This window comes from Rhinolophus ferrumequinum, chromosome 15 (assembly GCF_004115265.2).
Source record: "Rhinolophus ferrumequinum isolate MPI-CBG mRhiFer1 chromosome 15, mRhiFer1_v1.p, whole genome shotgun sequence".
NCBI lineage: Eukaryota > Metazoa > Chordata > Mammalia > Chiroptera > Rhinolophidae > Rhinolophus > Rhinolophus ferrumequinum.
This window is the reverse complement of record NC_046298.1, coordinates 32,182,500-32,198,027: the sequence shown is the minus strand read 5'-3', so window position 1 is coordinate 32,198,027 and position 15,528 is coordinate 32,182,500. Positions and strand designations below refer to the sequence as shown.

The 15,528-nt window shown below is 49.1% G+C and overlaps 1 protein-coding gene across 2 annotated transcripts in view; it reads left to right on the top strand.

Annotated features, from left to right (window-relative positions):
- FBXO31 (F-box protein 31) overlaps window positions 1–15,528 on the top strand; it is a 33,137-nt gene that overhangs the window by 11,084 nt on the left and 6,525 nt on the right. The window contains exons 2-6 of one of the 2 annotated variants that reach the window (XM_033128164.1): window positions 1,403–1,474; window positions 5,112–5,198; window positions 8,902–8,978; window positions 11,107–11,274; window positions 11,900–11,974. In XM_033128164.1, the coding sequence (XP_032984055.1) occupies window positions 1,403–1,474; window positions 5,112–5,198; window positions 8,902–8,978; window positions 11,107–11,274; window positions 11,900–11,974 (479 nt within the window). The remainder of the gene's footprint in view (window positions 1–1,402; window positions 1,475–5,111; window positions 5,199–8,901; window positions 8,979–11,106; window positions 11,275–11,899; window positions 11,975–15,528) is intronic. The other variant, XM_033128165.1, reaches the window with a different exon arrangement.

Genomic DNA, 15,528 nt, shown 5'->3' with positions numbered 1-15,528 from the left:
CCACTGCACCTCAGAGAGCTTCTCCAGCCTGTGTGCATGTTGAGCTTTTACTTTGTCAAAATCCTAACAGTTACGGAAGCATTTGGGTTAATATCATCCATTGTATTGAAAGGACCAGACCTCAGGAGGGTTTAGCCACAATAAAATGATGAGATGAGGTGGACAGCGCTTTGCAGCTCCTGGCCAGATCATATCAATCCCTGTTTCAGATGACTGCTGGGTCACCAACCTCACCGAGCCTCAGTTTCCCTCCCTGCAGTAGGATAGATTACTGGTCTTAGAGGTGGTTGTCAGGGTTTTGTTACAGGCCGTCCTATGAAGCCCCAGTTGCACCTGGTATAAGCACAGTGAATGAGCGTCTTGGGGGTTATTCCTGTGGGGTGCTAGGGGCCCCCTGTAGTCTTTCTCATCAGATTTGCTGAGCATGTGCCTTGTGCCAAGGCTGTGCTCACCAGTGTGAGGCATTCCCATCCAGCCTTTGTTTCTGGGCCCCCGTCCCAAGCCCATGTTCCTGTGTGCAAGTCCCAACCTCTCTGCCCCTGCTTTCTCGTCATTGAAACGGAGATGACAGTAGCACCTCTCTCATGAGCTGCTGGCAGGGTGGAGTGCTGTGGGGCCCGGCAGGAGCTGGCGTGGTGCCCAGCACACACAAAGGCTGGTACGAGTCAGGTCTTGTCATTATTAGCCTTGGCTAACAAGCAGTGCTGTATTAGTGTGGATTAGTTCAATTACAGGGCTTCCTGTAGAAGCCTCACAGACCTGAACAGAAGGACCCGAGGTTTGGGTTGGGACGTGCTAGGGCGATGATTTTGAAAAGTGGAGCCTTGGTGGGGTGGGAGTAGGGGCAGGGAGGAGAAAGTAGGAGGGCGTGCTGTCAGCTAGGCACGGGGGTGGGGGGGGTGGGGGGGGAGGACAGGGAGGCTGGGAGGGTCTCAAGGACCCCCTTCCCTGGCTGCTGGTCTAGGCTAGCCCTGTGCAGAAGGACCCAGAGTGGCCAGCTCCTCCTCCCAGTGTCTCACCTGGGTCTTCAGTGAAAGGACCTGTGTCTTCGTTTCATAGAATTAGTAGCATGGTGAGCCATACTGCGGGTTAAGGGGGTCTTTGTGGAACCCTGAAACCAATGACAGTCTCATTTCCATAGGAACGTGCATCCTTTCCAGACCACTGAGTTTTTACCACACTGTGTTCATAAGCTGAGGACTGTCTGCATTTGGGTTTGTGTGCTCAGGTTAGCAAGACCAGGCGGAGGCTTAGGCATCCTCCCTCTGTCCCTCCCTACATCCCTCCCTCCCTCTTTCTTCAGTCCCTCCCTTTTCTCCTCCCTCTTTCCCTTCCATCAGTCTGTTTCTGTTGCTTTGTGATTTCTTGACTCTATATGTCCAGCAAATGTTTCTTGTTACAGAGTATGGCGTGTGTGAAAACTTGCGGAAGCTGGAGATCACGGGCGTGTCTTGTCGAGATGTCTACGCGAAGCGTAAGTTAGTCTACTTTAATCGTCCATCGTTAACTTTGCTCCAAAAGCAGGCAGTGAGTATCTACAGTGGATAATAAATTTGACCCAAAGCCCACTCTTCCATTCTCAGACACCTTCTTAAAGTCATAATTGGCATTACAGACAGCGCTGGTAGTAAGAGTACTAAAATTGGGGAGGAGACCTCTCCCTTTCTGGGTATGTCAGCACCCCTATTTTCAGCCCATCACTGGCTTTAGGCATCAAGGACCTTTAGATTTGAGAAACTTGGCTGCACAGGGAACAACTGTGGGGTGCTTCCAGGGGGGTCCCTTTCTCTGGATTGCGGGCCCACAGCCTGATTGGCTCTTTGCACGGCTGATGGGAAATGGAAAATGAAGCCTGGGGGCCCGTTGGCTCCCTCACTAACGTGGCTGCCTGTGGGCCTGCGCCTTTCCCTGGCCCCACACCGGGCTCAAGCCCTTTGTCTCCATCTTCCCTTCAGTTTCCTGCAGGTGTGTCCACTCCCCCAGCCCCCTGTTTCTTGTTCTTCACTCCTTTGCTTTCCAGAGTTACCAGCAACTGTTGCTCAGAGTTTCCCCAGCCCCAAGCTGGCCTTTCCTCCGCGTCCCTTCACACGAGGCTGTGAAGGCTCCCGTTAACGCTGATGGCGCCTGCCCAGTTCTCCATTGAAAATTTAGGCAGGTGAAGCTCCTTGCAAAGCACCTTACCCAGGAACTGAGGGCCCCACTTCTCCATGGAACCAACGGTGCTTCAGGACTGAGAAGTAGGCAGGCAGCAGGGCTTTCCTGTGGGCCAGGCTGCCACATGTGCCCTGAAGTGCTGGAAGCTTCCTTTCAGATCTGGGGGCTAGTTGGCGTCACTTCCTGTGTTCCCTCTTTTCTGTGGATTTGTCCCTCTCAGAGTCCCCCTCTGAGGTGCCCCGCCTTCCCGTGGCCGTGCTCCTTGCACAGGCAGAGCATGGTGTTTCCGCAGAGCGACCGGCTCTGCAGGAAGACACAGGTGGTGTTCAGTCCCTGCATCCAGGCTGATTCATTGTCTCGTGATTTCCTCGTCCCACCAGAGACCTCTCCATGCTATGATCCGTGGAGACTGGGGTTGTTGGATGGGTTACTGTTTCTGGGTTAGGATTGCCTCACACTTGGGGAGATCTCATGTCAACAGGCTCTAAGTTCTTTCCTGAGGAGCCAGGCACCATCAACATACACAATTCCGGGTAGCTTGGCTGTGCCCTCCGAGCTGTCACCCCCTCCCGCCTGCCTCCAGGAGCCTTGGAGAGGCTGTTGGGACCCCTCTGCTCTGCCACGTCCCAGCTGCAGTTCTGCCAACTCCTGGCACCCCCTTTACTCCCCCCTCTCCTGCGGGCCTCCGGCGTCACCCTTGCCCTCAGGCACCCTTTTCAGCCGGGCTGCTGCCTTCTGCACTGCCGTCTCTGGCCCTGAACCCCAGTGCAAAGCTGATCTGCTCAAGACCTCGCTACTCCTCTTTCCCCATGCACGTTCAGATTTTGGTTTCTTCTCTAGCCTCTGCTCCACTTCCCTTTCTGGGTGTGTCTCTCCAGGGGAAGTGGGTCTGGAGGCCCCAGTAGTCACGTCTCATCAAAGTGTAACTCCGTCCTGTCTTTTCCTTTCAGTGGAGATCAAAGCCTCTGTGCTTTCTGCAAAGCGCAGAGTTCCAGAGGCAGGAAACTAGTTCTTCCCCCGCTCCCCTCCTCCCCTGTTATCTGTCATTTAGTACCCCATCCTGGGGGAGCCCGCACGACCCTGGCTCCACCCTTGGTTCCTCTGTTGTTTGCCCAGAGCTCAGTGTCTTAAATCAGCCAGAGTATGGAGTCAGAGGAATTCACTCTTGCTATCGGCATTGGTGTTAGAGTCAGAACCAAACTCTCACTGTAACAATCACTGTGTATGTACACGTAAGAAAGATTTCCTGGTTTTTGTGGGTGGCCAGCTGGCTTCTACCGGTATCTAATAAGACAAATTCTTATGTCTTAATTGCTTTTTTGATGTGTTAGGCCTTTTGATATTATCTGAAAGCAACATGAAGGCAGCTTTCTCTTTAATAAGAGTTGTAAGCACTCAAAATAACGTCCTGGAGGGAGGCAGGTGCTCGTGCCTGCTAGGCATTAGGGGCTGTGATACCCAGAGGAAAGCACATCTGGGAAAAAGGCCCCCATGGAGCTGGTCTCAGCCATGGGCGGAGGGGTTTGGCCGGGCCATGGGGGCAGCTGTCCTGTAGCGGGGACATCTGGATCCAGGTGGGCAGGCAGGTAGTGTTTGTACATGCAGAACTAGGGAAAAGTCCCAAGACAGAAAATCTACCTCCCTAAGTGGAAGGCAGGGAAAAGAGCGAAGGAAGAGGCTGGCCACTCCAGTCTGGTAGTCAATGGAGTTTGCTAAGGGAAACGTACATACAAGGCATGTCTTGGGTGCTGTAAGATGAAGCTGGTCCCCGTGATGCTTGGCAGGAACCAAAGCATTACACAGGGTAAAGTGGGGGGAACTGTCATGGGTCCATGTGTGTGAATGCTGCCAGCTATGGAAATTACATGCTTGGCCAGGTCAGGACAACCTGTTCCGGGAACTAGCACGTAGCAGGAGTCAAAGGAGGGATGCTGATTTATGTCTGAATGACCATCAGTTACGATCAGATGGTCTCTAAGGGGGCTTTGCAGAAAGCAACCTCCGTTGTGGCTCGGGACCAGCTTGCAGGACAGACAGCAGTTGCGTCAAGGAACAGTCTCCTCCACACGTGGGTAGTGACTGCCAGGGAGCAGGAGATGGTGTGGCCGGAAATAAGTCTGGAGGTGGGCAAGGGAGAGGGGACAAGGGCCATGGTGAGTGAACACATGCATGCATGCGTGTCGAGAGTGTGGTCACGTGGACAAAGGAGGCTATCTGGAGATTTCTTTTGACTGCTAATTTTGACCTCTTGAAAATGGTTGGGAAATCCAGAGAATAATTCATATTATCTGTTATTTAGTATTCCAGAGTGTTTAATTTGCCCCAGCCAAAGCAGGTTTTACAGGGCAATGATTTTGTGAATTTGCTTTGAGGCCTTATGCAGGAGAAAATTACTTAGCTTCTGGAATAAGTGGTAGAAGAAAGTAAACCTTAGCTCCTGGCACAAGTGGGAGAGTGAGAGTGGCCAGCCTCGATTCAGAAGTGAAGGATCTGAGTTAGGATCTGGCAGACAATCGTCCTTAGTCAAAAACAAAACAAACAAACAAAGGAAAACACCAGGCGCGCACCGGGCAAGCTGGATATCTTAGTTGGGGCAAAGGGGTCCCTAAACCGTGACCCCAAATATCCATGAGTCGCGAGCTCTGCTCTCCCACCTCAGTGAGCTCCGTTGATGTGGCATTCAAGGGAGTCGAGTGAGCACAGAGTGTCCGGAGCTCCCGCCATCATGAGTTTCTGGTGTGAATCCATTGAGTAAAAGGAAGATATGCCCCAACATTTTCTTTCCAGCCAGGCCTCTCATCTTTGGCGAGTGCTTGCCTCCCACGGTACCTGGGGTTGAGTAGGTAAGGGACATGTGTGATGGCGGTGAGGGAGAGGGTGCTGAGTCATATGAAAACTGTTTATACCGTCGTGAAAGCGGAACCATCCTTAGCCCTTTCCCTACTGTGTCTGTTCAGGTATAAACCCTCGCGTGAAGTCGGGACGTTTCATGAAAATTCTTCCCGATTACGAGCACATGGAGTACAGAGATGTGTACACCTGCCGTACGTACCTCCTGCTGCTTTGGCATTGGCTTTGGCGGGGGAGCACGGCGAGAAGCTGCATGGAGAGGGCCCTCTCATTCAGCACGTGGGTGCTTTGGTACGAAGAGCGAGCTGATCTCCTTGGCTTTTTGAGCTGTCTTTTCACCTTTCCACAGTGTTCTCTGTGGCTCAGCAATAGCCAGGATCACAGCTGAGTGGTGGTCTGGGGCAGCTGTACACAGGGGCCAGGTTTCCGCGGCATCTTTTGGGTTTTGGAGTAGTCCTGGCGAGATCACTTTGTGGATGCACATTTTAACATTTATCATTTATTGAGGCTGAGAAGAGAGAGTAGAAAGAAGCCTTAAAACCTTTCTATTCCAAGTGGTTTACTTCTAGGCTTCGTTTGTCAATCACGTTTTGACAGCATATGTGAATTTTAAAACACGACATACACATATACTCACGCTAGACAAAAGTATGTAGAAACAGGTGATTATTTAGAACCTGATTGCTCTTTTGATTGGCATTACTTGAGCTCTGGAAATTTTCCGAAGCCATGTTCCACACTGATTAAGGCTATCTCCGCTTTTTATTAGGTTGAGCTGAGAGGGAGAGTGAATTATAGTTGTCAAGAAAGGTATTAGAAACATCTCCTTATGCTGCAAGCCGTTTGTATGTTTGTGGAAGCACAGGGCCACCCCCACTGCTTGCTCCTATTCCCGCCCCACTGAGCATGCCCTGTGTCAGCGTCACCTGTGTGGAGCAGACCCACTTCTGAGTCTTCTAAGTGCACAATTTCTAACGAAACCTACTCGGAACGGAAGGAATAGAGTCATTTATGGAGTTTCTCTTATCCCCTGCCAGGCTCTGGACATGTGGGCAGTAGGTTCGCTGGTACCGTGTTGCTTAGGGGGCCCGCCTGGAGTCAGTATGGAGATGCTAGGACTTGTCAGCGTGCTTTGGGGTGGTGTCTGAGCACGGTGCACAACTGCTAACACCACCCCCAGTGCTTGTGTCATTAGGCCCAGAGATGAACGGCTCGAGTGAGGACTGGTGGTGAGGGGGGCTTGTCAGGAGTATGTGTGAGCAGTCAGGAGGAGCAGGGGGAGCTGTGGTGGGCTGGCTGGGCTGGGGCGGGCCACGGCTGAAGGCATGAATTCTGTTTTCCAAACCCTCTTGGAAGTAGTCTGTCTAGAGCATTTTGTCATAGACTGACTCCCCCTCCCTGCTTAGCAGTCAGTGAGAAAAGGAGCCGTCTTCCAGGCCTGGGGGAGAGGATATGACGTAGTGCTTATTGATGAGAACAGTCGATCCATCGCCGTGGCTATGCTGATGGGAACGGCCTGGCGTGGGCTTTAAGATACAAATGGACAGGCACTTAAAGGCTCATTACATCATGCATCTGTCACGGGGTTCTTCTAGAATAACAATCTGTCTGAATTTATACGTGAGATCAAGCAATTCTGACCTACCTCTGGGAGGCTCGGTGGCTGGGCCTGGAGTTATGTTGGGGGTGTGTTCTTTTTCTCCCCAAGGGGTGGTCAGAAGCTTTCTAGCTTATAAGGACGAGTCATGAGTCCAGGCTTTTCACCACGCTTCTAGGAGATGACTTCCGGAGCATCTGGACTTTTTAGCCACATGTTGTGAGGTCTCCCAGCTGCTGGTAGCTCACAGCCTAGAACAGTCTTGTTCTAATTGGAGACTGCCATCCCCTGTAAGGTTTGAGTGTAGTTATAAAAATGTAGTAGTCATTATAGAAAAATTAGAAGATCCAAAAAATACAATGAAAGTAACCACTTGTAAGCATTGGTTGCGTTTTTCCGTGGGCATATTTAAACTGTGAGTGTTCTGTTACCTCCGTGCCTATCAGGAGAAAAGTTCACATGCCTGAAAAAAGAAAAGTCGTTTCAACCCTAATTTGAAACCTCTGCCCAGGTGTTCAGTATTCCAGTGCTCCTAGTGTGTTCTAATGGAGGGCAGCTCAGAATTTTTTCTCTAACGGTGGCCGTCAGCCCTTCCAGAAAAGTCTGCGGTGATGAGTGGCGGGTGAGGTACTTGGCACTGTTTCTGTGTCCCTCGTCCACTCGCACTCTTCCTGGAGCTGTTGAGAACTTGTGTTCTCCTGGTCTCTTGAAACCCTCTGGGCCGTGTTTTGTTGGACCAGAAAGGGGCAACAGTCTTGAGGACAAGATGCTGTCCCCGAGAGCAGCAAGTCAGCCTCGTGTAAGACTACAGATTCTGACTGGTCTCCTAGGAGCTTTGTGGCCTCAGATGAGCTGCTTTTGTTGTCACGTTTGTTTATGAGTATTTTTCTCAATATCAGGCCATATGCTGTTGTCTGATATTCTTGATAACCTGTGTCTGTCAGACATTGAGAGCATCAGGGGGGATGCATGTCCTTATGACGTATCTAACACATGTCCTTGTGTGCGAATTGGTGGCGGCTGTCAGAGCGCACTTTGAACTTACAAATAGCTCTTTGTGTAACCCGAGGGCTCTGGGTTTTGAGGTTCTAACCTAGAATTCTGGCAGCACTCCAGGTTCCTGTAGTAGCTACGAGGGATTTGGTAGAACATTGCTCACCACGTGGTGAGGAGATTGGGTAGGCCTCTTCTAACCAATGACCCAGCTCAAGGCGGTCAGGCAGGAGGAGATTCCCCCTCACTCCTGGGAGGCTTGGCCTTTTATTTTATTCAGGATGAGCCCATGTTTTGGTTAGAGTTCAAAGTTTGAAAAAAACATGACTCCGCTCTCGCAGCCAGGCAGGAGGAGTTCCCTCTTTCTGGTGGGGAGGTCAGCTTTCTATTCGGGCCTTCGTCTGATTGGATGAGGCCCATCACACGGGGCAGGGCAATCTGCTTCACTCCGTCCACTGATTGCAATGTTCGTCTCCTCCAGAAACCCTCACAGACACCCAGAATCGTAGTTGTCAAATGATCTGACCAAATTTGGTCAGAATCATGTTTGACCAAATGTCTGGGCACCCCATGGCCCAGTCCAGTTGGCACATAAAATTAACCAGCACACACTGCCTGCAGAGAGACCCCAGGCTCTGCACCTGGTAGTTAGGGCCCTCCAGGAGTCGGTCGCCCATTCATCATCCATCCAGTCATTTGTTCACAAATACATGTGCAAAGGAGATCGAAGTGAAGGAGATTTTCCAAAACGTTTACTGCAGCTGGTCGTCTCTGTGTAGTGGAACTTCAGGTTGGCACTGGGTTTCCTTTTCTCCAGCTGTCTTCAATGAATATGTATGCATTACTTTTGAAATAAAGTGCAGAAATATGGTTTTCTTAAAAAAAGGAAGATGACCCAGCTTCTTAATCTACAGTCCCACGACGTTTTGGACTCTGCCCCCACCTGCTAAAGAATCCCGCGTTTCCTCAGCTGTGTAAACGGACGGGAGGCTCCTCACTTTCCTGGCTGCTCAGTCTGTCTTGCAAGACAGCAGTCCCTTGTCATTGGAGCTGCTCATGTAGAAGCTGGGTTTCAAAATGACCCAGTTGTCTGTTTTATTATGTTTTTCCAAGACATTTTCATCTTAGAATTCTTTCAGAACTGGTAGGTAAGATTTGCTTACGTCCACGTTTGTGTATACGGCTTTGTCACAAACCTTCGTAATGTCTTCATGATTCTTCCTCCTCGTGCCCTTTCCTCTGATTTACTATAAAGTGAAGGCTGGTTGCCTCTAAAAGGAAGACCTGCTCTTTCTCTCTTCCTGTAGTGCTCCACCGATACAGACACATTCTGGGGTTGTGGCAGCCAGATATCGGACCTTACGGAGGACTGCTGAATGTAGTGGTAAGTCCAAGAGCACTGCACGTGGAGTCCTGTGAAGTCAGGACTGCTGCCCCGCGCGGACAGAACTTAGTGCCTTTTCTGCTGGGGGCAAGTCAGCTGTTTTCTATCTGACATTAATCACAAGGACTTCTTCTCGGGTTACCTTTTTCGGCCCTCACTGGTTCTCTGCAGAGCAGAGTCTCCCCACCGAGGCCTGCATGTGCTCTGAACAGCGCCTCTCAAGCCGAAGCCCTGGGGCCGGGTGTATGCAGTTATACTGTTATGCTGAGCTCTGTGCAGGTGCCTGGGCCCCAGGGTCGCTGTATGGATGCTGCAGTGAACACAAAGTCAGTGCCCCCTGGGGAGCGCTGGCGTTCTGATCCTGCTTCTCTCTCGCTGGCACCCTCCCGAAGCCCGAGTCCAGGGGACCAGCTGCACGTCCTGTAACGGTGGTGGGTCTGCTTGGCCGTGGCCGCTGGGGCCCCTGGACAGCCTCCGTGTGGCTTTTCCGAGCCTGGTCCAGAAGGGCTACCTGGTGACTGGTTACTCTGTCACTCCGTGTGTTTTGCTCACCAGGTGGGGTTTGGGGCAGGGATAAATCCTGCTTTGTAGTGTTCATATTTGGGGGGAACATTCATTAAGGAACAAGCTTCACATGTGTTGAATATCCCTGGGGAAAAGCCTTGCTTTTAGAACATTCTCTCAGGGACAAACCAGACAGTTCCCAGCGTGGGCAGATTTCTTTCCTTTTAGTTAGGGAGGGTGATAATTGTTTTTCTTACTGGCAGTGAGGAATAGAGTAAAAGAAAAAAACCAGCCAGCTTCTGAAAGCAGGAGATAATTAGAGGAAAGTGGAGCCCATGACTGAACAACGGCCGCTGGCTCTTATCTCCGAGCAATTAGCCACAGAAATGATTAAATTCTCTCTTCCTCTGTCGCTGAGCTAGAAGCTGCGGATCCAGGCTCTCCTGAGAAGGCAGGAGCGGCTGCTGGGTCATCCCAAATGGGGCTTCCGAGGCCGTCCCTGTCCCTCCACTGAGGACATGTGTGCCCTGGTGCTGAGCGCCAGTGTGTGGGGACTGCGTTGCCCTTTGATCTGAGCTCCATCACTTTCTGTCACTCACCGGCTCACACACACACACACACACACACACACACACACACAGGAGTAGCAGAATGATGGCGTGAACTCCTCTGGATGCCACCTCCTGGATTCAGCAGTTACCGATCATGCGCCAAGTTTGGGGCAGCTGTCTCCACCCCGTGGCATTTTCTTTTCAGGCATTTTAAAGGAAATCCCAGGCCTGTGTCATTTCATGTTTGTACTTCACTGTGGATTTCTAGAAACGCGGGTGTTTTCCGACATATCCACCACGTGCTTATCATGCTTTACAAAAGTGCTAGTAATCCCTTGGTATTACCTGAGACCCAGTCTATATGTAAGGTTCCCTGATTGTCTCAAAACGGCTTTTTGACAGCTGGTTCGTTCAAATCGTGCCCTTAACCGGGCCCTCACGTTGCATTCACTTGTTTTGCCTCATGAGTCTCTCCTGCTGAAAGCAGCACCCCCATTTCTTCTCAGGTCAGTTGCCCTATTGGGTGTCCAACTTTCCGGATTATTCTGCTTGCTCTCTCATGCCATTTTGCTTATCCTACACCCTCCCAACCCCCATTTGAAAGCTGGAAGTTCTCTGAAACGCTTTCTTGGATTCAGGTCTAACTACTTTTTTTCTATATGAAAAAATTAATTTTTTTCAGCTTTATTAGGTATAATTGACAAGTAAAATTGTAAGATATGTAAAGTGCACACCATGGTGATTTGGTATAGTATACACTGTGAAAAGATTCCCACATCTAGTTAATTAACATATCCGTCATCTCACATTTTTATCCTTTTTTTAATAAGAATGTTTACGTTCTAATAGCAAATTTCAGTAATATAGGTATTACAGTGTTATCCACTCTAGTCACCATGTTTTCCTTTCGAGTTTACAAGTGCTTGGAGGGCAGGGCTGTGCTTGTCCCCATGTGCTAGATCGGGCATCACAATGTCCACTGGCCCTGAGGTTCTGCGTGGGACTGGAGCGTGGAGACGTGGGTGGTCACTGTGGACCAACATGTAGACTTGCGCCCTTTCTCCTTGCTGCAGGTGGACGGCTTGTTCATTATTGGTTGGATGTACCTGCCTCCCCACGATCCTCACGTGGATGACCCCATGCGATTCAAACCCTTGTTTCGAATCCACCTGATGGAGAGGAAGTCTGCCACGGTGGAGTGCATGTATGGCCACAGAGGGCCGCACAATGGCCATATCCAGGTGAGTGTGCTGAGGGCTGCCTTAGACACAGCCACTGTGTGCAGCCTACAGGCGAGATGTCCTCCGCTCTTCTCACTCCTGGTGCCAGCCGAATTCCTAGCTACAAGCCTGTGCTCATACAGATCGGGGGAAACGGGAGGAAGCGGGGACTCCACCTCCACTTCTTCTATGTATTGTTAATGCTATGGTGCTATGATGTGACTCCCCAAAGAATCACTTGCTGGAATCCTCCGCCAGTTCTTTGTCCAGTTAAAACCATTTGTTCTTTCCAGTCACAATTCCCCACTGTTCCTTTTTCAAAACCTCTTTGCAAGATCAGCTTGGAATAAGACACTGTGATATTGTTCTGGCAAGTGTGTTATCTAACACTGAAACGACAGCCCCTTTTTGCTGCTCTAAAAATCCCCCTGGGAAAGTGCAAACACCTTTCTTGGATGCGCCCCTCCTCTGAGAAGGGAGTATGTGTTCAGAGTGGTTCTGAGCTCCCTTCTGCGGACCGCCATGATTTGGTGGCATCTCAGGCTTCTGTAGATGAGCGGGGTACATCGGTGAGTAGGAGCTCATTGTCTGGGGGGGTTGTCATGACTGACTCATTCCCCTCCCTCCTTTGTCATGAACACTCAAGATTGTGAAGAAGGACGAGTTCTCCACCAAGTGCAACCAGACGGACCATCACAGAATGTCTGGTGGGAGGCAGGAGGTAAGCCGTGCCCCTTCTGTGCATACAGAGCAGACGTGAGGTTGCATGGTTTGACATTGCTCGCGTGCCACCAACAAGAGGGCCTTCTCCTGGTTCACCCTCCTGTTGTTGGCACAGAAAATGTGTCTGACCATTTTGTCAGAAATGGCCTCGTGTGACAGTGTGGATGTGAGCATGGGTTTTTGTTTCCTGCCACCCCTCAGAATGAATGACCAAAAGGAAATAATTTTCTCTAGTTAGTTCTCCTTTGCCCCTTTGGGGAGATCACCTGTGTGCTGTACAGGTTTCTTGGAAGGGAGCTGCAGGGAGACCAGAGAGCTGTTCTCGGACCTGGTGGTTGAGATTCCCAGAACAGGCTGCACAGTGGATCAGCCACACCCAGGAGTTTCTTTGTGCTTCCGTTTGTTTGCACGAGTATAATTTTACCTTTGAGTTTTAGTTTTTTTGAGGATCTAAGTCATATTGTCATTTCAAAATATTCTTAAGAAAAACTTGAGCTTTTAAAATATAGAACACTTGGGCGTGGCCAGATGGCTCAGTTGTTTGGAGCGCAGTGCTTGTGGCACCGGGGTCGCTGGTTTGGGTCCCGCATGGGCCGGTAGGCAGCACCCTCCACAACTAGATTGGAAGAAAACCAACAACGACTTGACATCCTGGAAGGGCATGCTGTTTCCCAGTATTCCCCAGTTAAAAAAGGAAGAAAAATAACAATAATAATAATAAAATAAAATAAAATATAGAACACTCATGACAGCGTCTGTGTATTTGTTGGGTGTGCATTTCTCAGCCTGTTTCTGAGTCTTTGATGGCTCCGGCTAGCTCATGATCCGTTTCAGCATCCTGCTCATGAAGGAACCAGTGAGTCGTCCGTCCTCCCCCAGCCCTTCATCAACACCAGAAGCCAGCCCTGCAGAGTCATTTGTTAATAAACGATATCCATAGGGCTTGCCAGCCCTCCCACTTCCTTGCATGCAAACTCTAGTCCCAGGATTTCTGCCAACGTTGCACACCTACGAAGGCCAAGTCCAGGCTGTCCTGTGGTGGGACCTGGTGCCTCAGGGCTGCAGGGTCCTCAGCCCGAGCCTCACTGGCACCGCCCGTGTGACCCTCCCATGTGCTCCAAAAATTGCAGCAGCATCTCTGGTTCCCTCTGAACAGCCCTCGAGCTGCCCCAGACTCTGACCCCAGACGTGGCTTGGCTTGTCTTCACAGATGACGGCTCTAGCCCAGCCACCGCCTTCCTTCCTTGTCCCTGCCTGTCCCGGCCCCCCAACCTGAGGCTTCTGGAAATGTGGGGGATGCAAGGAGGAGCAGAAATGGGGAATAATCACCCATTACTAAAATGAGACCTTATCATCATTAAATACAAAACCATCAGAATCTGGAGGAAAGAGTGCTGATACGGCCCCACCAAGGAGCTGTCTCCTAACCCATTCTCCAGCCTCCCTTTATGTTTTTTAGGCATTTCTGATGTAATTACAATCTAACTCGATCTAAGTTGGATTATTTTGTAGCATAACTGTTATGCCAGAGATATTTTCCAATCTCATTAGAACCCTTTACAAGCTCTATCATCTTCCTGCAGTGTAATCAGATTTAACCGTTCTGCAGTTGGACATAGGGTTTGTGCTCAGATGTTCAGATTTCCCCTATTACCCTCCTGACCAGGTGCTTGAGTGACTTACCCTCTGGGAGCTTCAGTCATTATCTGTGAAATGGGGCCATACGATTACCTGCGGACCCCAAGTGACTTTGGAGGATTGAGTAGGACCCCGCATATGAATAACTTAGCACCAGGCCTGGCTGGAGCTTCCCGGGAGCAGGCCAAGTGTGATCACTGTAACCCCACTCTGAACTCTGTGCAAAAACCTAACCTGGAGTTTAGATCACGCAGAAATGGAATTGCTGGGTAAAAGGCCCTGAAGAGGTTCGAAATTCTTGTTACATGTTGTCAAGTTTGCTGGGCCTCGTGTACACCCCACCAGGGCAGGTGAGCCCTGCCTCCCAAATTCCTGCCAGCTCTGGTGTTAGCTCTGATTCTGGCACTTACTAGGTGGGTGACTTGGGAAAGGTTTCTCCACGTTTACAAGCCCCAAACCTCTGTAGAACAGGGCAATGTTAGCACCCATCTGTCTCCTAGACCTTTGTGCTGATGAAAACGATGATTGTATAGTGCCAGCATGGTGAGCCAGCCCTGGATAAATGTTAAAGTCATTCCTGTCTTCTATGTTCTAGGCCCCTGTGTTTTTCCTTGTGTGTACATATCTTATAAGATTATTTCATAATGAACATATGTATCTCAAAGTTCTTGGTTCTGAGTAATTGGGTCTGGTTGGTATTTCTAATGACTTTGACCTTTTCATGCAAAGTAAATAAGATTATGACTGTTCACAAGCCATCTTCTTCATGGTATTTAGCTCAAGTCTGATTATTCACCATGGCAACATTGAAATCCTTGTTTATTACATTCACTTCCATTTTTATGTTATTTATCTGTTTGGTTTTTTTAGGGCCTTTCCTCCACAGGTCAGCCATTTAAATGGAAGGTTTTGACTTCCGTGAACTCTTAATTTGTCAGTTTTTTTCTTTTATGGTTATCGTTTTCTGTCCTACAAAATTTTGCCAAGTTTCAAAGAGTCTCTCTCTCTTTGAAGTGTGGTGGCTTCACGTTATGCTTAGGTCTGTGACCCAACTTGAATGACATCTTGTGTGTGGTGTGAGATAGGGATCGTGTTTCTTTTTCTTCATATGGATGTATAGTTGTTCGAGCACCATTTGTGGAAAAGACTTTCCTTAGGGGCCTTTGTTGAGAATCAGCTTACCAGATAAATGTGGGTCTGTTTCCAGGCTCTCTGTTTAGTTGCGTTGATATATTTGTTCATCCTTATGCTCATACCACTGTCTTGATTACTGTAGCTTTATAGTAAGTCATAACGTGAGCTAGTTTGCGTCCTCCAGCTTTGTCCTTTTGCAAGATTGCTTTGAATATTCTAGATTACTTTAATTTCCATATGAATTTCAAAATCAGCTTGTTGATTTCTACAGAAAATCTAGCCTGGTGGGATTATGACTGACATTGATCCTGTAGATCAATTCGGAGTATTATTGACTTAATACTGAGTCTTCCAGTCCATAGACACCCCTGACTATTATTAGGCCTCTTTATTTCCTTTCAGCAGATTCTTGGGGTTTCCAGAGTGGAAGGCTCACACATATTTCGTAATATTTATTCCCAACTCCTGTGGTTTTTACATTTTTTTTATTTTTTGAGGCTGTTGCAAATAGGATTTAATATTTTTATTTTCCAATTTTGTGCTGCTAGTATATAAAAATTCAGTTGATTTTATATATTGACTTTGTAGTTCTAATAGTTGTTTAGTTCAGTCACTAGTGATTTCTGTTCTTGGCGGGAGTTTGGGCAGTAACATATTAAAGCAATTGACAATTGTAGCTCTTTTTTCTTTGGTAAATTGCTTTTGCTTTAATTTGTAGAGCTAATTCTAGATAATCATCAGAAACACTACATATATTAAGCTAGAAACGCAGAACTGTGG